Here is a 27,287-nt window from a genome sequence, read left to right as displayed (position 1 = left end):
TTAAAACGTGTAGAATCGCTGAAGTACAAATTGCCGAACAAATGCTGCCGAGCACGTACAGAACTAACGGAAAGCGCGGGACTCCATTCTTCTCAGAATAACAATATAAAAAAAGTCCACACCTATACTAGAAAGATCTTAAATTTCCTAGAATCGATGTACCTATTATAGTTAACTAAGGATTCTTTTCGAGATCCCGGATTTGAAAGTGTTTGACAATAAGTCTCCATATGTTTTGAATTTAATTCTGACAGCAAAGTAGATAATGCATGCGTTCACCTGACGCATCGTAATTTTGAAAATTCGTTCGATTTGGCTAGGACGCGGATGTTGAATGAACCTGATTAGAGATGGCAGCAGCGACAAGATCGATAAAAAGAGAGAGAAGAAGAAACAGGATTGAATCGTATCTTGTAAGACCCGCCAATTACGTGCTCCGAACGCGCAGTTTGTCGGATCACGTCTCATTTACGAAAGAATGATGCTTTGGGCACGTAAACTGACACATGCATATCGCATGCAAGCGAAAACGCGTTTGCCTATGAAATACATATCCCGTTACTCTGACAATCTGACCGGAATAAAAGGCGTGCATCGTTTCGTGCACGTATATATAGTTGTCATTTGTTAATTGATTTGCTATGCTCGAATGTCCACGCATTGTCCGCGATGGAATTGCTTTATAGGTTTGTGTGTGTACACCGCATACATACAATACGCCTCGCGGTATATTATCGTACAACCACAGTTTGTAGCGTTCGTGGAATATAGGTATATTGTACGTATTGTATGTATGTACACAACACACAAAACGAGCTGAGCCACACGCTGAGTACACACGCTACAGGTTTCAAATGTTCGAGGTCATTGTTCGAGTGAATTCGGCCACAGGTCCGAACTCTGCCGATGTTGGGCGTTGAGCATAGACGTTGCGGTCTCGTGACGTCACGCCGACCGAGCCGAGAAGAGCCGACCGTTTGGCGATTGGACGACGCGACCCACGAAGTGACGAACACCGAACACGGACGACGCGATCGAGAGTCGTGGAATGACTTACCGCCCCGCTTCGTCGAGATTTTACGTGCTTTTACGTGAATTTCTCTGGTGAAATTAGCGAAAATCTCTGATAGAAAAAGGTAAGAGTGGCTCGCGAGTGTTTTCGCTCAATTTTTTCACCCATGGTACGATATTTTTCGGTATATACGGTGCAGGCCAGTGACACACGGCGACATAGGCGTGTGTAGGACGTGGGAGCCGAACACACTGACAATAAACAGGCATTGAGCAGTTGCACTAGCCTCGTTCGGCGTTCATTCAAGAATGTTTTAATTGAGCTAATAGTGAGATATCGTAAATCGTAACATTGTGATCGTTATAGCGTAAATGTGAATTGTTGTGTACGTTTTCTTTTTCTTTTTTTCATTATCATCTCGCAGAAATATGTTGAAGTTTATCAGAGGGAAGGGTCAGCAACCCACAGCTGAGCGTCAGAAGTTGCAAAAGGACCTTTTCGCTTTCAGGAAGGTGAGTAGAATATAAACATTAATTAATAACTATTCATCCGATCAACAATATCGGAAGCATTCGATTCGCTCAACGGATATCGTGGAATTTATATATCTCGAACTAATTAATCCCGTCAAATTCACGTGCTTTAAACCTCGTTGGGAGTTTAAATTATAAAATAATGGAAATTTCATTTGTACCGCAAATACCGCCTGGTGACAATTGGCTATAGCTTTTATTATTTGTTTATGAACCCTTATATCAGCAAATTTTCGTATTCAAATATAATATGGTAATGAAAAAATTATGGAATTAACTTGATATGTTATTCTACTTTTTACTCTTATCCATGCCTAATGTGGTTATTTGCAGTATGCGATTAGTTACAGTTTTGATTTCAAGATAAGTGCTAGATGTGCGTCAACCATCATTTGGCCTAGAGATAACAAACGCTAGTTTTTAATTCCGTATCTGCTTCCCTTCTGCAACGTTCTAAGTTAATGCAATTCATTTATTATAATGGTAACTAGCCAGATTTAATGGAATAAAAAATAGTTCATTTGTACCTATCGGCAGTTGGCTAAGATCTATCTTATCATAAAACTCTGTTTAAACACGGTGATAAGAGGTGCCCTGCCCTTAAAACTAATATTTACTCATATACATGTGTATTTGTATCTAGTGTCTGTGTATACAGCTCTGCTATACATATAAGGAAGTAAATCCCTTGTTTTATTATCTTTTTCGAACCATTGCCTACAGCTAGTTTGATTCATTTATATTTTAATTGATAATGCATTCATACGATTCTGGAAGAACAATGAATAATCTTTTCTTTTTCTTACAATTTTAGATGTAAAAATTGATGAAGGAGCAAGATTTTTCAAAATACATTTTAACAGTGATATATTTGATACACGAGATATTGCTGAACTGATATCTTAATTTGTGCTCCGATTTCTTATCTCTTGTATACACTTCGATACATGACTCACGAAATCTATTATCTATAACATATAAATTGATCACTTGTATTTTCTTGGGCTGCAGAAAACTGCTGATATTGTACATACAATGCATTTTCGTATGCATACACTGATATAACAATTAACAATCCGTATAGATATTTTATTTACTTTATGTTAATGAAAACGAGTTCAGGAAACAGTTTCATCTGTATCAATTTGCAGCGTAATTTGTAACATTCTTTGCAATTTGAGACTGATTGGAGTGATGTAAGGAGGAGTAGTTTTATGTTGTGGAATGTCACTTGTAAAAATAGAACCATTTATTATTCCATTTGTCTCCAATATTTAATCAGAGCCACTTAAAAGTAATTAAGCTCGTTAGACCGGGTCGTTTTTCAAATTGTGTGTGATAAGTCTGTTCATAGTATTACTCTGATATGTTCAGACCAACGTGATTAATGTATTCAGCATAGCAAATGAGTTGAGAAGAAATGTGTTTGTTTGTTTTTTTTTTTTCTTATTGACAAACAGCATATGAGAAATAGCGTAAAAGAGAGAGGAAGAGAAAAAGTAAGACCGAGATATATAAACAAGTCTAGCGGTATTTAGGTTGTCAAAAGATGAGTCATCCTATCCTCAGATTACTCATAGGAAGAGGTGCACATGTTAATCAAAAAATGTTGTTTTTTTTTCTCCGAATTAATCACGCCATTCGATAATGATTAAACTTTTCAGCCTAACGGAAAACCGAATTCTGATTTTTGTTGTCATGATATTCATTCTTCTTGCAGACAATACAGCATGGCTTTCCTAATAAGCCCACTGCGTTCGCTTGGGACCACACTTTACGACTAATGATTATTGGCACAGCTTCTGGAGCCATCAAAGTGTATCCTTTTCTATTGAAGGATGAGAGAAATTCAGTTACTCGCAACTCCCATTACTCCCTGTGCTGATAGTGTGTTACGAAAAGGTTTAAATAGGAAAAACATACCAGGTGCTGAAACAGGGGTAAATGTGTTTCCATTCCAAAATACCAAACGGCCTCACATCGTTTAAGGTACCTGTGCCAGTATCATTACGATCAGGCATTATGAAACCAACACTCCAATGTGTTCACCTTTCTGGGAAATACTTTATCAGCTGTGCTAAAAAATTCGTTGGTATCATTTAATGTGAATACAACTTATATTAGGTAGAAGTTGATATTTTCTTTAACCAATACCTGTGATATAAAATCACAGTTTTGGAAGACCCGGTGTGGAATTTTATGGGCAACACACAACGGAAAGCGGTGAAAATGCAGTCACCAAGATCATTGCTGTGCCAAACGAGGTGAGCTCAATGCTATTCCTTCATAGTTTTGTGAATAAAATTTTTTTTCACACTTTGATAAACCAAACTATCAAAAATGGAGAAAATAAAAAACCGCCAGTGACACTACTATAAATTAAGTCATTCAAGAGACTAAAAATAGACTTTAATTTTTGCTGACGACTATACAGAGGAGTAAGAGCGTGAAGCTGTGAAGTGTTGTTATAAAAGTCATACACGTGCACTGAGGTAATCTGACACCTTCTTGCGCTCACGATCACCACAAAATGTTGCATAAGCCGTTGATGTAGAGGGGTGGCTTACATATGCGCTATTCATTTTATTCATGTACCGTACCATCTGGACAAATTTTTCTTATAACTTATAACTTTACTTGTAATAATTGATTGTTTGCAAGCTATGCGCTTGAACAATTGATGATTACTGCAAGCATGTTGAAGTTACTAACGTTACTGCAACGATTCATCTTGAGGAAGAACTGTTATTTCGCGACTTTAGAATTGTTTGAAATACAGCAAATCATCATAAAACATACACCCCCATATTTGGAAATCTAAGTTTGTTTAAAGCGATTGAAAATTGTAAAATAATAGTGAATATCTTTTCAATGTTTCGTTATGATAACGTTACCAACTGCAACCTTGTTGATTGGCTACTATAGCAGGAATGAAAAAGGCTGGAAATTATTTTTTAGGGACGTGTTGTGTCGCTTTGCGACGACAACTCTCTACACTTGTGGGAGATCAATGAGAGTTCTTTGGTTGAAACAAAATCACTTTCCCTTGAAGGAAAGTTGAAAAAAATCTCTGCAATGTGTCTGGAATCCAACGGGGATCATCTATTATTAGGGACAGAAGGAGGAAATATTTATCTATTGAATCTAAAGTCATTTACAGTTTCTGATAATATCATTTATCAGGATGTTGTGATGCAAAAGTGAGTAGTACATCTAGTAGTAATTACTATAGGTGATAAGAAGTTACCGAAGTTTGAAGAGTTGACACAAATGTCTTGTACTTACAAAGTAGATTATAGTCACGATCCGAATATTTCCGTTTGATTGACATATACACTGGAATAAAAATTATGTAAAATTCACACAGTGTCCCGGAGGATTACAAAATAAATCCTGGAGCAGTGGAGGCCATAGCTGAGCAGCCTGGACATCCAGATAATATTTTAATTGGATACAATCGTGGGCTCATGGTTTTATGGAACAAAGCTACACCCGGAGCCCAACAGGTGAGTTGAAAGTATTATCAAAATCAAGTAATACACCCCATTGTTAATCTATTAACTATTTGTTGCATCGAGCTTTCTTATTTCGATTGAATAACAATTGTTTGCCATAATCAAAATTCTTATATCAAGAAATAAAAGTAGTTTTTTTTTTAATTTCATTTGTTGCTCGTATTCTGTAGTTCTATAAATATAATGGAATATCTATGTGCGAAAACTCGCGTTTAACTGTAAACCATGAAGTATGCATTGGTGAGGAAAAAAAATTTTATGTGTCGTACCAGCATTCCCTCAAATTTAATTTTCACAATTGTCACTACATTGAGACCTTGGAGCTAAAATATGGATCTGTAATGACTGTTGAGAGTTGAATATTATGCAGTGTATGCGTGGAGTAGATGGCTGAGGATTAGCTACGTAAATCGATTGTGCAAAGTTAGTCTTCATTTAGTGCTGGCGACGCATTTTCTGACTGTTGTTTGTGTCTTTCGTGGTTTCGGTGAACGTGTGCAGCTGATGGGTTTGTTTTCGCGTGCGCAGACATTCGTCTCCACGCAACAGCTGGAATCTATCTACTGGGTTTCCGAGACTCGTTTTGTATCTTCGCACAATGATGGTTCGTACGCATTTTGGGGAGCTGGTAACGACACTGTGCCAGAATCCACCACCCTCTATGGACCGTTTCCGTGTAAGGCTGTCTCCAAAATTCTGGCCCATCCGATAAGCGAGTAAGTGTAGCGACAAGTGAAGAATAAGACAATGAAACTAGGTGTACATTTTTTTTTTCACATGGTTCGAGTACAAATAGTTAGTTTCGTATTAACAGTCAACAATAAATTTATCTTTTCAGGGAAGAAGAAATTATTTTATTCTCCGGAGGGATGCCAAGAGCCAGCTATGGCGATCGACATACCATCACGGCTATGACTAAAGAAAAACACGTAGTTTTTGACTTTACATCAAAAGTTATCGACTTTTTCACTGTCGTGCCAAAAGAGGAAGAAGATGGTAAAAGTGCTCTGCAAACACCGGAGGCCTTAATTGTTTTAGCTGAAGAAGAACTTGTTGCTATAGATCTGACAAATCCGGACTGGAAAATGATGGCATTACCATACTTGGTATCTTTACATGCGAGCGCGGTAAAAAAATATTCTCTCTTCGTTGAAATATTCTGTATCAATGAACAATAATTTTCAGCTTTAAAATCAATAACACTTTTGTACTATCCAGGTGACATGTTCTCAACATATTCCAAACGTTCCCCAAGATTTGTGGGAGTCAATCACTGCAGCTGGTAAAGCCCAAACTGAGCATTTATATTCTGATAAATTATGGCCCATCGACGGTGGTCTTATATTGTCTGCAAAGCCAGCGAATCCAAGTACACCAGTTAACAACGAGCTTCTGTTGACTGGACATGAAGATGGGACCGTAAGATTTTGGAACGCATCAGATGTTGCCCTAACCCCACTGTACAAATACAATTCATCCGTTTTATTCACTGGAGAGCATCTTGATGTACTGGAACAGCCACCAGAGGATGAGGAAGACGAGTGGCCGCCATTTAGAAAAGTTGGAACATTTGATCCATATTCGGATGATCCTCGTTTAGCAGTGAAAAAAGTATTGCTCTGTCCACTCTCTTCAACGCTAGTCGTCGCTGGTACTGCAGGGCACGTTATTACTGCCGTCATATCGTCAGAACCTGTCAACAAAGAAATTAAAGCCGTCACGATGAACATAGTCAATGATAGAGATGGCTTTGTTTGGAAGGGACACGATCAGCTTCCTGCCAGATCGACCAGCATATCATTTGGTGTTGGTTTTCAACCACAAAGTCTACTGCAACTTCATCCACCCGCAGCTATTACTGCACTCGCTTTACACAGTGAGTGGGGTCTCCTGGCTGCTGGAACTGCTCATGGCTTAGCTGTGTTTGATTATACAAGAGCGAAAACGGTCAGCGTTAAGTGCACCTTGAATCCAAATGGTATGTTGGTAGTTTCGAGCCGTACATGCTACAATATTTTGGCAATGGCAATATGACATAGGTAGAAATTGTTGTACAATACTAAATTTTGAACACAGATTTGTCTGGAGCTGGAGATACACCAATTTCACGGCGGAAATCGTTCAAAAAATCGCTTAGAGAGTCGTTCAGAAGACTGAGGAAAGGAAGATCCCAACGGCGCACTAATGCCAGTAGTCCAACGAGAAGTACTGTACCGGAGAAAAAAAAAGACCCGTAAGTTTTGCAGTAATTGAAGCTGTTTCTAAACATGGAATAACGTCATTTTTTTCTTGTTCATCCAGGCCAAGTCAGGCATCCACTCCAGCTGGAGACCTTTCTCCGATTGAAGCTAAACCCGTTGAGAGACAAGTGGAAGCAAGACCAACAGATGACTCCCTGGGCTCGATGGTGCGTTGCTTGTATTTTGCACGCAGCTACATAATTAGTAGTAAGTATTTTTTAATTTTATAAATCGTCGATTTCATTGTTTTCCATTGGTGGTTCGTGGTGCAATTTTCTTGAAAATTTTTCAGTGCAAAATACGACTCCGACTCTTTGGGCTGGTACAAACAATGGAACAGTGTACGTTTTTACACTAGCCATTCCTGCGGGCGTAAGACGAACCGAAGAGGATATCAATTGTACACTTGGCAAAGAAATACAGCTGAAACATCGAGCACCTGTCATTGCAATAACTATTCTTGACGGCTCTAGCGTCCCATTACCCGAACCTTTGGAAGCAGAAAAAGGAGTGGCTCCTGGTCCTGATATGTCGTCCCCGCACAGAGTAGTGATTGCAAGCGAAGAACAATTCAAAATCTTCAATTTACCATCCCTGAAACCGTTCTGCAAGTACAAATTAACTGCACATGAAGGGTCTAGGGTTCGGAAAACGGGATTCGCCAAGTTTACCTGCTCGATAGAACCTGCAGGCATTCATGAAGAAACTTGTTTGCTTTGTCTCACAAATCTAGGAGACTGCCTTTTACTTAGTGTCCCAGAACTCCGAAGACAGTTGAATGCGGCCGCGATCAAGAGAGAAGACATCAAGTACGTTATGGTATCATAACTTATATATAATTCTTCTTGAAGTGCATCTACGTTTTTGAGTGAAAATGATTAATTTGTTTCTAGTGGTATTTCTTCACTGACATTCACGAAGGCCGGACAGGCACTGTATCTTCACTCCAGCTCGGAACTGCAGCGAATTTCATTGTCTGCAACTCGAGTAACGAAAGCTCAGTGTGTTTTGAATTTACCTCCGAACGCTAGAGCTACTGATGAGCCATCAGGTGAAGCTCGGGAAGAAGGAAGGATAGAGGGAACTGCGGAAAACGAAGGAGAATCGCAAGGTAGTCAACCTGTACCAGCACCTCGAACCATGTCAGAAAATGGTACTTTGGTAACCAGTAAGTACGCAGTTTTAATGTGATTGTATTACAGAGGCTCGGAATATTGCCCCAAGAAGTGTTGTATCTAATACTCGAGACGCGACATAAATATTTTATATAAATATAATATGAACTTATTGTGATAGATTTAGGATAAATAACGCAATACTTGCCCAGCATGAAACTGCATACTTGTTGTATATTTGTGCTTTTCTGTGTGTCATCATGTTTCAACTAATTCTGTGGTTCAATTCTGAAATTTTTTCATAACAATACTCATTGATTCTTCATAACGATTGATCTGATTAACAAAACATCATGTCATTGATCTGCGTTTTTTACGCTAATTACCTATCTACGTCTGCTCCCAATTTGTGCCCCTGTTCCGAATTGTTTCGCATATATTTTAGCTGGAACAGAGTCTCCGAAAGAACCATCTCTTCGACCGGCTGCCAGCTCTACTGAGGTCAATGGAGATGATGATCGCAACGATTTAAGTTCAATTGGAGATATAACAATTGACAGTGTCAAGGACCATTTGCTGTAAGTCTTTTCTTGTGAGTAATATACACCTTTTGTGTAGACAATTCAGATGCTGCATTAGAGATTGAGAGTTCAATCTTATATATTTCCAACGTTCTAGCATTGGACCAGAGTAATGCGCTTTTTATATAGGAAAAATAAATTCCAGCTGCTTATTCGGTTCCGTTTTTTTTCTTCTTCATGTTTCATTATTTTGAATATTTCTGCTCCAATTACCTATACAATATTGATATTTCAAAAATATTATAATTCGGATATTCACCAAAAATAAAATTTAAGCGGCACATAGTAACTTGGTGAATTCCATACACAAAGTACAGTTAGGTTTATTTATTATTATTATTATTCCTTTATTACCGCAAATTTTCTTTGGTTGCAAAGCTAATCGTTATGCTTTTGTTTGCTTGCCATCTTCTGGCAGTAACAGTTCCCTTTTCAGAAATGCAACATCTTCGGAAGAACTGCATAGCAGATTAGCTGGCTTAAAAATGGAAGTTACTTCTCGCACTTCGGAAATATCGACTCAGAATCAGTCGTTAGTGGTTAAAACTACTACAGTCATTACTCAAGCTCCTAGCAATGGAACTAGTAATGGCGATATCGAAACAAGTCCAACAAATGATATGCAACAGCTTAACAGTGAGTTATGAAGAATTGTTGATTTATTCATATATTTACATAGTTAAATTTTTTTTCGTCATTTTTTGGCTCTTTCCATCGACAATTTTATTTGGATACCATTGATTTAATTTTTTTTCTTTTTGTCTATTGGTTATTGTTTTTCAGGTGACAACAACTTTGGAATATAATTTATATAATTTTATTGTAACGTTTATTGGTTTTAAACGCTTTTGCTGTTTTTTTATGTTCTGTATTGTTTATTGTTTTCGTCCTAATGTTACTTAGGCACCACAGTAGAGAGAGAAATTGCAAGCGGGACTGAGACTACTACAACACATGCAACGATTACACTTCCCCCAAATGTCGAGGTCAGCAATAAAACAAAGTTTGGAAAAAATAGAATGAATCGTTCAATGAAATTTTCTCTATTCTAACACATTTGTTTTAATATGTTATGTTATGTTATTCTGCTTTATTCCTTTATTCTTCTATTAATATTACTAACACCCAAAATGCTCAATAATAGAGAGAACTCATATTATGGATGACAAATTCTTGAGTTGGGTCATAAATGTAAACACCCATCAGATATTACCCAATTGCTTGAACGTCTAAAAAGATCTTTTAAAATTATTATAATTATTTTTTACTCCATTTCGCAAAACATATCTAATCGGTGTCGGTGTATAACTGAAGGTAGATTACTACTTACAGTAGTTGATTTTGGGACAATTTTATATGTATCTTAAACAACACCTTTTTCAGAGCACAATGTTTTCCTTTACAGATTAGCGCAGCAGATTTGGCTAATCTTGAAGTAACCACGACAACAGTTACAACTGAAAATTCCAAGGCACCTCTTGCAAGACCCGAAGAAGTAGGATCTTAGGGCTTATAACTTTGCCCTAGATGATGAAAGATTGGAGTACACAGAAAAGCGATTAATAGTTTGATGTGCTAATCGATGAATCATAATCTTGTACACAGCAGCTAGTTTAAATTCATACATATACATATTATACAATTATCGGAGATTTTTTAACCGTTAGAAGGTCGACCTGGCTCCTTTTAGAGCTAGCAAGTAACTCGGAAACTCCACCGAACGTGTTGACTATTTATATGCATAAATCATACCTCTAAAAAGTATCGAATTTCAAGGGAAAAATTCCGGCCCTCTAAAGGTTAGAAATCTAGGCTATATTCAACATTGACGTTATTTTTTGAAATTTTTTGAAATTTTTTGAAATTTTCTTTAAGGTAAAGTATGTTTCGAAAGATTTATCTGTATAACAGTAGTGTACAGCTTTGGGGACTGTAGTCTATAAATATTTTAGTAGGTATACATTATCTTCCCATTATCATTTTCATTTTCGCCACAATATTACAGCCCAAATGTGCAACAACGGATTGTGCTCCTTAGTTCGAGTTTGTATAAAACGTAAGTCTAAACTTATGTTTATTAGGCATATATGCTTTTTTTGGGAATTGCCTATTGGAAAACGTAAGAAAGACACAAACGAAGGCATTTTTCACCAGTTGTCTCCTTTCTATTATGCTGTTGTTGTACTTAATACTAGAATACAACTGCTATCCAATTATTTGAACTGATTTGTAACGTATTAATGGTTGATTGGGAAAAGTAATTTGTTGCGTTTAGTCGGTCTATTTCAAACGTTATCTCATCAATCACAAGCAAAACAAAAAAGTCGCGGGTTGTATTTTTTTTTTTATCTTGAATGAAGCGTTGCGGTAAAGGCATTTTATAATTTATAATTCAGTGTTCAAGAATTTTATTGTGCATTGGGTTCGGCACGAAATAAACTAATCGCACCGCTCGGCCTAAGCAAATATTGAATTATCGATAAATTTTAGTAATTCATCACCTCCTTTTGATTTATTCAATTATCACAACACCTAGTAATAAAATAGATTTAATGACGTGATCATTTCAAGTCACAGTGATTAGTGACTAGAAGTAAAGCAAGATTTTCTTATGAGAACTTAAGAACTTTGTGTTTCTTAATAATTGAATAGTAAATGTAGTGCGAAATGAACTGAATAATAGAAAGCAGAAATGTAAAAACACAGTGTTTTAATTGTATTTGAATTTTCAAAACACTAAACGATAGAATGAAGATACATCACAGATTGTGAGAATGGCAGCCATATCGTAGAATAAATAAGATTAATAATAATAATAATATTAATAAGAATGATTACATTTTTTCTGGAGTGACAATGCGACTTAAACCGTCTGCAGTATTCTAAATGTTTCAACTGTATTTTAAGCTTTGATGTTTTAAAGTAAAAAAAATTACTTCTGGAATTGATAATATAAATAAAAGGTAGCGACTTAATAGTAAAATATATATATATATGTGTATATATTTATATATATTTTATATATATTTTTATATATATTATATATATATATATATATATATGTACACACACACACACAAATATATATTTTTTCCCATCATGAACCTGAGGGATATTGACCTCTAACACGAGCAGCAACATACACATTAAAAATATATTTTTTATCGATGTTGTTTAATCTTTAAGTTTTCACCCTAGTTCACGAAAGTAAATTTTTGTGATTGGCATATGAACACTTTTCCTTTTTTTTTATAGCTCTAGGTATATAGACACATTATATATAATACAGATTATGTGTTTACATGCCAATCCTTCTTTCAGTTTGTCAATGTTGAAATTAACCATCTTCTGAATTTGTGTTCATATTAAGTAGAAAACCAGAGTTTTGACTTTGTTGTTATCAAGCTAAGTGAGCAAGAAATTGTTGTTATTATTATTATTTTTAATAAGAATCCAGTTTATCTTTATACTAATGTTTTGGTATAATTATATTCTATATTTGGTGGAGGACACAGCATATTAACTTGTAACTTTTAATTTCGAATATTATATTTAATAGACGCTCACTGAATCATACCTAAAACTAACTCTCTGTTTGCTATTCATTCAGTTGTTATTCTCAATTCTCAAAACGGCACATAAGATTTTCTGGGCAGATGAAATTTCTTTCATTTATTGATTTCAGTATACCTTGTCCGGTATCGCTTATACTGTGAATAAAATAAATTTCTAGAAGACAAGAACGTTCGTTTGAGAATGAGAGTATGGGATCATTCTACAAGAGGCAAAATTAAGAGTAATTATTTATGAAAAATTAATTCCCCCCTTGCTTTATAAGAATACAGATAAGTATGTTGCCAATTATTCGTGCGTTGGACTTGACAAATTTTCTACCCCTCTGTTTCTAAATTTGACATAAAGTAATGCTAATTATAAGTACCATGTTTTTGATAATACAAAGAATTTACGTGGGGCCTTTGTAGATAGATTTTAATTATGTATCTAATTATCTTAAACTGTATACTTAATAATTAAGCAACTGATTCATAATTACTGTTATCGTACATACTGCAATTATTGGTAAAAGAGGAGAAAATATTCTGTATTACCAATTTTAATAGGAATTTCATAACTATTCAAAAAGTGTTACTCGACAGTTTATTCGCATTTTAAAATATATATCATAGCAGTTTCGCTTAATTATGTATACCAGTGATTGTTAATCGTAGTTAGCAATGTACATTTAAATTTTCTAACTAAATCCGAGTTCCGGAAATTAACATTCAAATCGCATTTTCGACCATAATTCATCATTCGATGTCACAAAACTCAGTCAGTTCTATTCAGGCTGATTCAAAGCTTGTGTGAACAAAGAAATTAACATGACACTGCCTAAAGGCTGCCTAAGTTATCATCAACGTTTTAGGACGAGGGACAACAAACAATAACTGTACAATTTTCAACTATAACTACTCCCAAATTAGTTTCACTGCAGTGAAAATCAACAAATTTTTATTGAATTTTTCTACAGCTTAGGTATCTTTTACTGTCTATAACATCACTTATATTTGTATAACAATAAATGCCTTTTCAAAAAAAAAAAAAAAAAAATTTCAGTGCATTTCATTTCAATACATCTTTATGGATCCCAAAAAAAAAACAGAGTTGCGGCAACATTCGGAAGCACAAAATCTGCGACCTTGCGACGAATTTTCAAATTGTGATGATTATGCAAAATTGAGTTGCATTTATAAACGTGCAATAAATTGAGTCATGGATGGTTGTTTGGCTCGCTAATTTACAATAATGTTCTGCAACAATTATGTGGAAATTTTGTCCAGTGTTTTGAAAAAAGTTGAAAGGATGTGGAATTTGTTGAAGCGGCGAAGTGTGCAGATTTTCATTTGCATTTTGCAACGGCGTATGCAGCTGCACCGCACACAAATACTAGATGCGAACCTATGCGGCAATTCATCGTACTAGGCGAGGCAAGTGGAAGAGAGCGAGAGCTCGATGCCCGATCCATGTACTCATGTAGTGTTACGTATCTTGGTGTTGACTGTTGAGTCGTGTCTGTGGCGGGTCCGTGTGTCACCGTTAGCGGATGCGTTGAGACGGGCCATGAAAAATCCATTTAATCCGCGCTTCACGCCAAGAATTAAGATTTTCTGACGCGCGTATCGTATTCCTCAAATCCCGATATTTCATTTGCGTGCTCAATTGATGTGCAATAGTGACGACTGATGCCCGCAAGGCGGGGCGAGAATTCCTCTTTGTGTCGAAGAAGTAGTCCCCCGTCCAGGCAGGCTAATAGCGGAAAGATGCCCCGTCCACAAATATCAAACATGGAGGCTCCGACAATGTAACGAAAATTCTTTTAAACCGCGTTGTGTTTCGTGAGTTTTGAGTATTCGTTACCCCTCGGTCAAAACAAAAATGGAGCTACGCGTAGGGAACAAGTATAGGCTCGGGCGGAAAATCGGGAGCGGTTCTTTCGGTGATATTTATCTAGGTAACTATGAACAAAACAATTTCACAATTGTACCAAGGATCGTCGTCCGATGTTCTAGGCACAAACAAAATATATTCCCGGCCAAACTGGCCATCAATGTTAAGCTTTAGAGTATCTCCAACCTGAGAGTTGAACTTTGGATCTTTCACCGCTCATTTTTACGCCGAGTTTAATTATCCGCAAAAGTGGCATACGATCATTCGTTTTGATTTTCACCCAATCGTCCTTCTTTTAACAGGGACGAACATTTCCACGGGTGAGGAAGTCGCCATAAAGCTAGAATGCATAAAAACAAGGCATCCCCAGCTCCATATAGAGTCGAAATTTTACAAAATGATGCAGGGTGGTGGTGAGTATGGATTTATCTACCCAATTCTTCGTTCTTCAACACGTTAACAAACATTTTTTCTTAAGCAACAAATCCTCAGGCTGTCAAAGTGCTTTGTTTGTATGCTTCACCACAGCTGGTCCTTCGGGCACTGCCCCTTCTCCTCGATACAATGCCACAAATATATATCCTGCATTTTCATGCACATTTTATTTATAGAATCTAACCAGAGGAATTCATTTTTCATTAAAAACAATTATTTGTACCTTCTATTTGATTCGGTTTAGAATTCATTTCAAATCTTCATCATTGTATCGCTTTCATATTCAATTTTCAACAAAAGAGGGTAGCGAGACGAAAAATGAAACAAACTACTACCCACGATTCCGGAAATTATATATAGCCTAACTAACGCTAAACTCGAATCTGAAATACCTTACTTAATTATAACTTTCACTGGAAATTGGTTACCCAGGGTTTGTGAATCGTTCTTTACTCAGATTATATTTACACTTATTTTTTATTCAACTAGAGTTATGACTTGGTCTGATTTTTCAACCGTATTGCATTCTTATTTTCACACTGGTTTCTTCCGTCATTTCGTATTCTTTCCAGTACTGCGTCGATGTACAAGCATTTTTTACTTTCAGTTGGAATCCCCACAATAAAATGGTGCGGTTCGGAAGGTGACTATAATGTTATGGTGATGGAACTACTCGGCCCATCGCTAGAAGATCTTTTCAATTTTTGTTCTCGAAAATTTTCGTTAAAAACTGTTCTACTACTCGCTGATCAATTGGTGAGTCTAAAAAAAAATAACTATTTTTCTCTAACAACATTGAAAATTTAGTCTTAGTCTATTGAACAAGAAACGTTTTTCGTCCTGTTGAAACAGCAAAAAATGAAATTCAGAAGCCATTTTCTTAATCATTCTAAACCAATTTTCTCAACGTTCTCCTTCAAAACGATATCATGTCTATCATCCAACTCACTATCTTGGAACACTTGAATTGAAACATGCTTTCACTGACATTAGACTTCACTTAGTGTTACGCTCTACTTACCTGGCGCTCTAACTGGGTCATTGTGAGACTGGCTAATGTTACAAATAATCGTAAACTCTATGCTTTTGTCATTCTATATTAAAAGTTTGACTCTTTCAAGCATGTTGCACAATGAGTCATGAGTTGGTTGAGGAGTGCGTTGAGTCTTTCGTCAAACAGCCAACTGTGTCGCTTGTACAATGTGACTATCTCTGGATATCCATTGCATTTTCATCGCAATTCAGCAGGCTTCGCGACGACTGTTCAAAGTCCAAGTGTAAATAATGTGTAGAAATTAACTGTGTTTATAAATTATGTATTCATATCTTTTTCAACGCAAAGGCTGTTGAACTTTAAACATAAACGCTGAAATTACATTTTCACTGATTCCGCGATGAGCTTAGGAGAATATTTCAGAATATCAAATTTGGAAGAGCTCCGTTGCGTCAGAAATGAGGTTTGATCTAATATCTTCATTGATCAAGTGCAACGGTAAATGATTGAAAGCATTTTGCATGCAATATAATTTACATAAGATGATTTAGGGTTGGGTCAGAATACCAAGCAGGAAATCATGGTTCACTGAGTTTTATGATAGCAAACAGTACTTCAAATAATTAACTAAGGCAGCGACCCCAAAAGCATGTGTTATAGACCATGTCTGCGTATACATTTAATTTTATTATTCAACAAGCGTTTTTAGTTAGTATAAATATGTATAACTATAAGTACCTTTTCTTATTATGAGTCTCAGTTGCCATTTTAAATCCCTTGCAGACAATTAATCATTCACTTGACCTTTTTCTCTTATACGATAATTACGACCTTTTGATGATCTCTGGAATGTGTTGCAGCAAAAAAGGATTTCTTATTGTACCTTCCTAGGGCACTATATAATATACTTTTATTTTACAATCCGATGGTTGCATCCTTTTAGTGATCGACACTGTTTTTTCTTTGAATATAGATAAGCAGAACGGATTACATTCATAGTCGAAATTTCATTCACCGGGATATCAAACCTGACAATTTTCTTATGGGCTTGGGAAAGAAAGGAAATCTTGTATATATTATAGATTTCGGTTTGGCCAAAAAGTATCGAGATGGTCGGACGCACATGCACATACCTTATCGAGAAAATAAAAACCTCACAGGAACTGCCAGGTTAGTATTTATAAACTCCTTTATTTTTAGCCATGATAACGCGATGCTTGAATTTTTTAATCTTCACCATTTTCACTCTGGACACTGTAAAGTTAACCTTTAACTACCAAGAATATATTCCATGTTAAAACTGCAGGATAAATTACCAACTTCGCTGTAAACAGTAACAATGTGTGTTTCTATTTCAGATACGCAAGTATAAATACACATTTGGGAATTGAACAATCACGGAGAGATGATCTTGAGTCGTTAGGTTATGTTCTGATGTATTTTAATCGGGGAAGCCTCCCTTGGCAGGGGCTGAAGGCAGCTACGAAGAGGCAAAAGTATGAACGCATCTCGGAAAAAAAAATGTCTACTCCTACAGACGAACTTTGCAAGGGTTATCCCGGTAGGTGTTTAAGGATAAAGAATCCTATCGCTCAAATCCACATCATTTTTTTTTTTTCGTTTTTATTTGTTACAAGCTCAATTTCGTTATGTCAGTTACGTTATCATTAACTAGGATTACAGATCCGTTCATCAATTCTAATATCGATTGACTTGTCCTCAGCCGAATTCTCAACGTATTTGAGGTACTGTAGGCAGCTGCGTTTCGAAGAGCGACCAGATTATTCATACCTGCGTCAGTTATTTCGCACATTGTTTCATAGTCAGGGATTTACTTACGACTATGTTTTCGACTGGAACATGTTAAAGTTTGGTAACGCCCGGCAACCCGCACTGCCCTCGGCACAACAGCCCCCTAGCCACTCACAGCCCACTAATGCGGCACCTCCTAGTGGGACCAACAATGATCAGGAACATCGCTCAAGGTTCGTGTATATGCTTGCTCTAAAAAATATTTTTGGGCTACGAAGGTTATTCAATTGTTGAATTAGGAGTTTCCTTTTTGTATCTAAAATCGGTTCACTTGTTGTTTCTTGGTTTTACTTTTCTCCGTTTTTATGTGAATTTGCTATAGAAAATCTTATGTAATTGATTTTCAATCAATTTTCTGCACCCGAGCAGCTTCTAAGTATACAGAGATATATAGAGATTAATGTCTTTCGTAATGTAATTCTGAGTAAATGGCCATCCTGTATTTCCAGATTTAAGTAGTGATGAAGATTGTGACATACTATAACTTTGACATGTAGATTGGTTATTTACATAATTCACTTAGGACACTTAATACTATAATTTACAAAACACTGTTGAAAGATGTTTCCTCTTCTCCAAAGTTCCAGGCCTTACACTCGACAATGTCTGGCAAATGCATTGGGTCTCGGTCCTGCGGGTCCGACGGTTGGTACTTCTAGTCGTCGCCAGAAACATGAGACGATGGACGCACGTGGTGATCAGGACAATCAGGACAAGAGCGACCTCCAAGGTAAAATACAATTCTACCAACAATTCTACACGAATCAACAAAGTGGCGAGAGAAAAATTTCTAAAGACTTACACACGGATCGCCCTAGTAACTTAGATTTATCAAATGCAGCTTCTAGTAAACATCCTAGGAAAGATTCCTATCAGTTTAGTACTTTCAAGTCATCTCCGGACACTAATTTACGCAAAGGGATTGACGACTTACATGTCACATCTTTAGACCTAGTGAACTTGAGCTCTGGACATCACGAAATGAGTCGTAATAGATCTGAAGTTAAGACTGGGGCATCAGGCTTTTATCACCCAACAGCTTCTGTCCAAGACAGGAGCCCCAATGTTAAGTCTAGGCATTTAGATAAACAGAGTTATTTTTTTCATGGGCATAAAACTGAGAAAGTTGTAGCAGAGATACGGGGTGAGAATATTGAGCATGGCAATGTAGGTTTATTCCGTGACCAAGCTCAATTGCAAAAACGTTTTGACAATGAACGAAACAAAGTATGGGATCCAAGTCTTGCCATGAGCATGGAATTGAGCATGGAGGGAGTCTTTTCACAGGCCAAAGTTTCTGATTCCGCTCAGGAAACCTTAAGATATGTGAACCTTGATCACAATGTTTTAGAAAACGTTGATGAGAACCTTGATACCCTCGGGAATGTTGTATTCTCTGTAAAAGAACCAGTGATCAGGGAAAAATGTTCGAAAATTGTGCCAGATAATGGCTGTGTTGGAATAGAAAGCAATTTTTCTCATCGACGTAAGGATAAAACTTATAAGAGCTTAGAGTCTTTGGAAAAAAATCCAGATCACTTTGGAGCAGATGCGAAAAGTCTTGATTTCGTATCAGGGATACCGACAAGAACATTTTTTCATAAGAAACAACACAGCCTAGATTCGTGCACACAAAAGTCAAAACAATCTAATGATTCTCTTACCAAAATGCACAAGCGCCCTGGTTTTTTTCAACGAGTCGGTCGAAGTTTGCATTTTTTACCCAAAGGAAAAGAGAAAACTCCTGTGTTTTTGAGAGAAGATAAAAAAACCGAATTCCTGCAATCGAAGCAAGAGAAATGTGAATATTTTCTACAGAGACACGAACAGGGTTTGAATTTTTTTGATAGAAATTTAGATTTGTCCGGTAAAAGTGAGGGAAAAGTGAAAGACGATTCGGATTTTTTCCACGATCGTGACAAAGATGTCGATAATTTAGGGATAGCTGGAAAGGAATCAAAATACCGATTTTTTCCAAGTGTTCGTAAAGATGTTGAATCAACTCGTCGAGGTATCATAACTTCTGTCGATGAACTGCTAAACCAAAAATTAGTGTTGAATAGTCAAGTAAGCCAAACTTGCAATGATTTATTTCGCCACGAGGACGCGAATAATGAAGATTTAGGCAATGTTTTTAATACTGATAACAAGGAAACTGGAGTGGCAAACACCACTTCTGAAATTCAATTCATGGATCGGGGTGCAAGCATCATGACTCATGAGACTACAAGTGGTAACAAAGATAGCTTGGAAATTGGTTATTCTATAAGTCAGCATGGCAGATTTTACTTGCAGAATTTACAAAATACTAATTCCGAGGGTTTGAAGTTCAATGAAATCACTGACGCGGAAAAAAGACAACGTTACGTGGAATGGCTTGCTCAAAAAGATTTAGATGCATTGAGCCGAGGAACAAATTCGAGTGATTCATTAGGTAATAATAAACCGCAGCGTAACATGGATATTTTGAAAGGGATTCTCATGGATTTGTTTGTTTGCATTTGCATTTAATTTACTTGAGTTGCTCCCACCATATTAAGTATATATCCTGTCGTTTTAGGATTGTTAGGAATGTTCGAAGTTTTAAATCCATTTATAAATTTGAATATATCACGCGACACAGGCCACAGGAACTTACATATTTCTTGCGATTTACTGAATTGATGAAGTTGCTGTTTGAAAAAAAATTTTTATTAGACATTGCAGCTTCTTTGTTTGTAGTGGAAATCGTGTTGTTTGCATTTTGAAGGATAAAGAAATGGTTGTATTCTCCCTATTCAATTTTTGTTTAAACCTTGCTTCAACTTGAGATTTGTTTATTATTATTATTATGTAGTTACGAATATCAAAGGATTTTGACAACTGATAAAAGAATTGCATCATGTTCAATCAATTGGTTTAAGGATATATAGTGACAATTTTATTGATTTTTAGACAGCTGTCTTTATGTACACCATGTAATAGATATTATTATATAAAGACTGGTTTGTGATGTCCCTGTTAGGTTTTAGTTATAAGTTTTTATAGTGACGTTTCATCATTTCATCCCGTTGACTTCTAAGAAAATGATTATTATACTGTTGTGTTCGTACATCATCGAACTAGTGCAGTACATAATTATGAGAAATCATCTCCATGTATGATATACGAAATATATAGATATAAAATTTTATATGAATAACAATTTGCTACTCTGCACGAAAAACATCATTTTGCACTGTGATCGGACAATTTTGCTGTTCAGGGTCCTGTCGAAAATTGGTAAACGTATTCCAAAAGCTGAGGACTCAAGACACGTAGGATTCATCAGCATTAGTTAAAACTAAATCTTAAAAACAAAAGACTAAAAATTTCCGCACCAATCATTATTCGATTTCATTGTTTTAATTATATTTAGACTGACCAAAAATATAGACTGACGTGCATAGAGAATAGCTGAAATAAAAATACAAGTTGACAACAAAAAACGTAATTATCGCATTGGAGCAAAACTTTTGAATAGCTCTCAAAGGTGTGTAACTGATCAGTTAATTATATGTAGTATTGAAAGAACCATCCAAAACTTACTCTGCATTCTCAGCTGCATTTTGGCAATTATTATTGAAAAATAATATTCGAAATAGTTTTTCTCTCTTAAGTTTCATCCAATTTAATATTATTATTTCTACTTACGTTTTTTTTTTTTGTAAATTGTACAAAGTCTTTTAGCACACGCGGGATGATACGAAACTGAAATTTTATTCCCTATGATTATACACATGACTGATTTTTGTAAAATCCCTTAACATTTGTGCAATTGTTGAGTCATTTTTGTGTGAGTGATATCATTATGCAACTAATAATAGCTCTGGAGAAAATAACTTTGAATGTAAAAATGTTAACTTTCATCTCTAAACACTGGCAGCGGAAAATAAGATGGTTTATGAATTTTTAATTGAATTTAATTGAAGAAAATTACTTTTCCTTGTTGCCTTTTGTCAAGAGGCAACTCTGTTAGGAAATCTTTTAACATACGCTAAACACAAAAAATCAGTGTTCATTTTTATAAAATAATTTTACTCTTTTGAGTTTATTATAATTTTTATCATTATTATTACTATTATTGTTATTATTATTACTTATTATTATTACTAATATTAATTATTATTAATTACTATCGATTGATTTATGTAATTATCGCATTAGTTTCTTTGTTTTTATAGTATAGAAAGGCATTTGTTAATTCTTCTGTCGATTGGTACCAGATTAGTTTGACCAGATATGAATGCAACAATCAGTCATCCTAGGACCATGCTTGGATTCAAACATCATAACACCACTCATCTTCGATTAGTTGTTTCTTTTTTCTTAAATTAATTTATTATTTCTGCAATGATCAAAAGCTAAGGTTATACAGGAAAACAAATTTTTGGATAGCAGGAGGAGTTTCGAGGATGGGAAAAGTAAAACTATTTAAACCATTCTATTCACAGTATAGAAATTTAGATAACTTGCCTGAGTTGCGCAATTGAAAGTTTTATTTTGCAATATTTTCGTTAACGCTTGGAACATATATTACAGATATGTAGGGTCCAAAAGCTATACTTTGTTTCAGCTCGAATGATTTTCATGAGAAACAACTACGATTAATGGGCTATTTGGGTTGTCTAATGGTTGGATGCCCGGACAGCGCTTTTTTGCTTTTTGTTGAAAAATCGGAAATTTTGCCCCCAAACTTTCAAGAGTTTCTTGGCCTTAAATTCTCACTGCTATCCAGTTTTGCTGTTCCTACTGTATATCCTTAGATATTACATTTTAATTTAACCATTTTCATCACCCACTGTAATCTGCTTATTTTTTACGATGAAAAGTAGAAATAAATGTTTTTCCATTCAAGGACTGGTTTTTTATTTATTTCTTACCATCAAATTTCGGATCCTAATCAGCATATTTTCAAAATTTTTCTCACTTGGCTTGAATGGAAAAACTCCGAGGCCTGAATTCTGAAATGAATTTATTAATTTTCGCATTCGGTTCTAATTTGAATTCATCACTTTATTCACAAGGCTGTAAAACAAAAAATTATTCACAGATTTTTTTCTGGCAAACTAATAGCACATTTTTTGTAATTCATATCTTTTGACAATTAATACTCAAGAATATTTTAACTTTCTAAATTCTATCATCCACCTTGTGACATTGTCGCATTTTATACATTTTTAATATTGGTCTCACATTTTGTTTTTACTGAGGCTTTTGATTTTTCCATTTCAATTGCCAAGCGTGAAATGTTCTTCAGAGAGTTCCTTAATCTTCTCATTTATGTAATCAATCACTTGAGGAATCAGCTGTGTACAATATTTTAAGGTAAACTCAGTTTAGACTTTGAATTTACATTCGTTCTTTGCCTCTTCGTCCCACTATAACTCGCTAGAGAAATTTATAAAAACGAAGCATTTACTATACTTTTAAATATTTCATCAAATTTCGCACGATTCTCACATTAATTACAAAGATCAGCATACATTCACGCGTACAGTTTAATTTTTGATTAATCAAAAACGAGACTAAAGAAAAAACACATAGCTGTGAAATAATGGAATGGTGGCTGAGAATTTGCGCACTCCGACTTATGAAGTAACACAATGCATGCAGAGACGTAAGGATTATTTAGTTGTGGTGTCTTTCAGCAGCTGGTGCTGGTGGCCAAGAGCGAAGGGTCAGTATGCGGCTTCACCGAAGTAACGCTGCTGCAGCTGCCGGAGAAATGCAGCCCAAATCCAAGTGAGTTGCTTAACATTTTTTTAAATCGTGATCTATTATCTAATTACAGGGATGACTGAGATTGGAATAACAATATGGTGGTCAAATAGATGATAACTAATTTCATTCTAGTCTAACAGCACTATTTTAAAAAGAAAAAAGACAAACGAAATATTTACAGAAAAGATTCTTCCTATCCGCGGTAAAATTAATGCATGTTACGTCATTTTGACTGCCATCTCAAGTAAATTACACTTTTAAAGAATTTCTTTTTGGATATTCTTCTAATATAGATCGTAGGTACTTGGATAACATGGTAATTTGATGCCGTGGCATGGTTCCCACTTGTGGTTTGGGTAGTCGAGAAATGTTAATAGTATCTTACCTCAACAAAGAAACCCCTTGTATTTAGATTGTGGAAGGTTGGGACCCCCATTTAGTAACGGGAGTTGGTTTTGGTTTTGAAACGGTCTATGGTCTGTGTACTATACAAAAGCATGTTTCTCACTGGCTAAATCTATTCAGGCCTTTGAAATTTTTCAATGTTTTCATATAAGTCTTTCCGATATACAAGGTGGTTCATTACAATAATTGATGATTCTAGATGATCGGTGCTAGATATATTTTAGTAGCATTCTCATTTATTCAAATCTTTCAAAACTAATTAGCAATGAAATATTCTCTGCTTAACTGTCAGCTATAGTTTTCCAAATACCAATTTAAAATTAAAGTAAATCTATCAAACATCAATCAATGCTTACTCCAAGATCAAATTGACAATCTAAGCTTCGTGGTAATTTGGAAATTCCACTTTTCATTGTATCTGTCACTATTTCTAGTGCTATCAAATTCAGAGCAATAACTTGACTGAAAGTAAGTGTAACTTTGCTTTCAGTGTGAATTAGTACAATTTTGTAGTTTGTCAAATTCAAGTAACTAATTTTATTCAGATATATTCATCTGTATCTGTTGGTCATTGCTATATTTTACTTCAGCTTGAAACTAATCGGTGGAAACATTAAGTATTGAAACTCATAACACAAATTGTACAATTAATCACCTTGTATGTATTGAAGAATATAATTACTTAGTGATAACTATATACAATTACTTTTTGGCATCAAAATTCTAAAATTCGTTTTTATTTTTCTCCGTTGATTTCCAGGTAACCGAAACTAAGTCTCGCAATAAGTGATCGAACAGGATATGCAATGAAATGAAATAATAAGTGAAATGTTAATGTGATTGGAAGCGGGAACCATGTTCCCGTAACAGTAGGAGATACTGTGATTCAGTTACTGGTATAAACGCCTATGCTACCAATATTTGTATCATCAATTGCTATCTTGGCTTGATTACCGGAGTGACTTAACGAATTAAAGAAATTCACACTTAGCTTTGAAAAGATTTGACATAAATATAAATTCACAACATGTACGTATATTGCTAAATGTTGGTAGCGTACCGGCTATAACAATAAACGATAATGATAATAATAATAATAATAAATAAACAATAATAATAATAACGATAACATTGATAAAGGTAAAGAAAAGGGGTTTTAGGAAATGATGGGATAAGTGATCAAAGTCAAATCGAACGGTGACGCGCTAATGTCGCTGTTTGTGTGTCTTTTGTTTTGGAAGCGCCAATGCGACGGCAATGGTACCGCCCATTCTGGTGGCCAGGCGGGCAAGCGTTCAGCACAACAAGTGAGCGCCAACCATGCTTCCAATCAGCACTCATCTTTGCCTGGCAGTCGTCAGAGTCGGAAGTAAAGTTTTGAATAAAGAATTCTGCTGCACTAGGCCAGCAATATCCCTGCCTTTTTTATACCATACACGACACGACCCAACACACACACACACACACCCAGCCACACCTACAGACTCATACACATCCCCAATTCTGAAGAGAGAGTGTGAGAGAGAGAGAGAGAGAGAGAGATTGAATTAAAGTTTTGTCGATTGAAAAAAAGAAAAACAACAAGCAAGACAAAAGTATAATAATAAATTGAAAGAAAAAAAAATTGTAAAAGAATAGATTGAAATATTTCGAAATATAGTGTGTATTATAATATTAATTCACGATTAATAAAAAATAAATTTGAGACAGTCCAATCTCAGATACGAACGAATTAAGTGATGTTCAGAAAGTGTAGCCGTTGTTAATGTGTGATTTTTGTTTAAATGAACAATTGAATATGTGAAAAATTTCATCGTATAGTAGGGGTACCAGGCTCCTCCTTTTCTAAGTTGCTTTATTATGGCTGGTATTAAGTGAATGGCCTGCGTTTTCTTGTATAAATTATAGTAATTAACAATGATTCTATTCCAAGATAATATGAGAAAACGGAGAAAAAGAAAAAAATAAACAGTAAGCAGGATACTAAAACGGTGATAAGAAAGTTTTATATAAATGTATCAATACACTAACGTATTTTTTTTTTTTTTTATTTTTTTTTTTTTTTACTACAGAATTTTTTTGTTTTAAATAGCATCAAACTGCAGAAGGGTATTGACAGACTGAGAATATTTGAAATAGTTAAGGAATTGTCGGTCAAGAAATGTCGAGCGAACACTGTAAAATGATTTCTGATTTTGTTCGAGCTAAGGTTATCTGAATATCTTAAACTCTGCTTGAAAAAATCAGACAAAATCAAATATTTGGTGTGTATAAGCTGGGGGAATCAAATTTCAGATAATTTGTCGCCACTCTGCTTATGAAAAATTATTCGAAATTTGAGTCGGGTGTGCTGCATATTTTTTTTTTTTTTCTACTCCCTTTACGGAAAGTTATGTACAGTTTTAATTTTTAAATGACCGGATTCTACTATTTGCCAATATTTGAGTAATGGATAGTCGCTTCTACATTCTTGATTGAATATAAAACAGTTGGAAAATACAAGTGATTTGAGTCTGATAATTAAATGTGGAGATATGATAATAGATGCATAGGTTTTTTGAATGTGGCAATCTTAGGATGCTTTTTGTTACGACGGTGTTCTGTGAGAGAGCAGAGAGAAGCCTGGTTGACCTTTGATTAAAATTTAAACGAGAAAGAAAGGAAAATATGTCATTAATTTTTTTTGTAATGTTTAACGACAATTATTGACGAACTCAAAGTTCTAGAATTCGTATTGAACTACGATCGTTGGTAAATAATGAAGAAAAGAATGTGTTTAAGTGTATAACCCACTGTATCAAATTGATCAGTTTGTATATATATATACATCCATTATAATCAATTAAGGAATTATGTAATAAAAAATGTACCACGAAACAGCCACAGATTGTAACTTTTTGTGTACTAAAAATTAAGCTAATCAATGGCTTCACGGATGAAGCATAGGTTTTTAATAGAATTTAAAACTATAAACGTTTTTAAGCATAATCAAGAATCTATCTAGCAAATATTTCATTTTATTTCAGACAAGCTTGCAGCTTTGTGTTATAAAATATTTATATATTCGTATGTATAGTAAGTATGTATATATATTATATATGCATATATACTGTATTATGATATATATTACATGCACGTATATATATACACATATGTATGTGTGTGTATGTATATCTTATATTAAAATACAATATACATAAACTATTGGAGTATAGGGGAAGGAAGAGTGCTGGGTAAGCAGGAGTGTGTAATGTGAAGAAAAACTAATTGAATGTCTGCATTTATATATTGTCAGGGATTTTTATTCGTGCAATTTTAAGGCTGTTACTTTTTTAAAGAAAAAGTATATTGATATGTAGATTATCTACATCTTAGATCTTATGTCAAATTCAAGGTTGTTATTTTTGCAATTTTTTTTTTCTTCAGAACCCCCATTTGTTGAAATTGAATTTGAA

General features: G+C 35.2%; 2 protein-coding genes across 21 annotated transcripts; both read left to right on the top strand.

Annotated features, from left to right (window-relative positions):
* Positions 1-999: 999 nt before the first annotated feature.
* LOC124405778 (lethal(2) giant larvae protein homolog 1) lies at positions 1,000-10,834 on the top strand. 8 transcript variants are annotated; one of them, XM_046880964.1, is made up of 17 exons: positions 1,000-1,136; positions 1,437-1,524; positions 3,266-3,363; positions 3,719-3,809; positions 4,504-4,745; positions 4,913-5,051; positions 5,589-5,776; positions 5,899-6,187; positions 6,279-7,038; positions 7,137-7,293; positions 7,362-7,507; positions 7,593-8,109; positions 8,194-8,468; positions 8,861-8,993; positions 9,433-9,632; positions 9,900-9,982; positions 10,402-10,834. In XM_046880964.1, the coding sequence occupies exons 2-17, from the start codon at positions 1,441-1,443 to the stop codon at positions 10,501-10,503; spliced, it is 3,504 nt and encodes a 1,167-aa protein (XP_046736920.1). In that variant the 5' UTR covers positions 1,000-1,136; positions 1,437-1,440; the 3' UTR covers positions 10,504-10,834. The 8 variants fall into 8 exon arrangements, with proteins under 8 accessions (XP_046736920.1, XP_046736912.1, XP_046736915.1 ...); XM_046880956.1 differs by having other exon boundaries at positions 5,562-5,776; positions 9,415-9,632; XM_046880959.1 differs by having other exon boundaries at positions 1,026-1,136; positions 9,415-9,632.
* Positions 10,835-14,026: 3,192 nt separating this feature from the next.
* On the top strand, positions 14,027-25,300 carry LOC124405779 (casein kinase I-like). Of its 13 annotated transcripts, none has more exons than XM_046880968.1 (9): positions 14,034-14,508; positions 14,747-14,857; positions 15,487-15,635; positions 16,847-17,043; positions 17,232-17,434; positions 17,597-17,858; positions 18,267-18,415; positions 23,358-23,448; positions 25,070-25,300. In XM_046880968.1, exons 1-9 carry the CDS (start codon positions 14,433-14,435, stop codon positions 25,203-25,205), a joined length of 1,374 nt encoding a protein of 457 aa, XP_046736924.1. In that variant the 5' UTR covers positions 14,034-14,432; the 3' UTR covers positions 25,206-25,300. The 13 variants fall into 13 exon arrangements, with proteins under 13 accessions (XP_046736921.1, XP_046736924.1, XP_046736923.1 ...); XM_046880967.1 differs by having other exon boundaries at positions 23,355-23,448; XM_046880970.1 differs by having other exon boundaries at positions 25,074-25,288.
* Positions 25,301-27,287: the final 1,987 nt, after the last annotated feature.

The sequence above is a fragment of the Diprion similis genome, chromosome 4 (genome assembly GCF_021155765.1).
Source record: "Diprion similis isolate iyDipSimi1 chromosome 4, iyDipSimi1.1, whole genome shotgun sequence".
Taxonomy (NCBI): Eukaryota; Metazoa; Arthropoda; class Insecta; order Hymenoptera; family Diprionidae; genus Diprion; species Diprion similis.
This window is presented reverse-complemented; position numbering and strand designations above follow the sequence as displayed.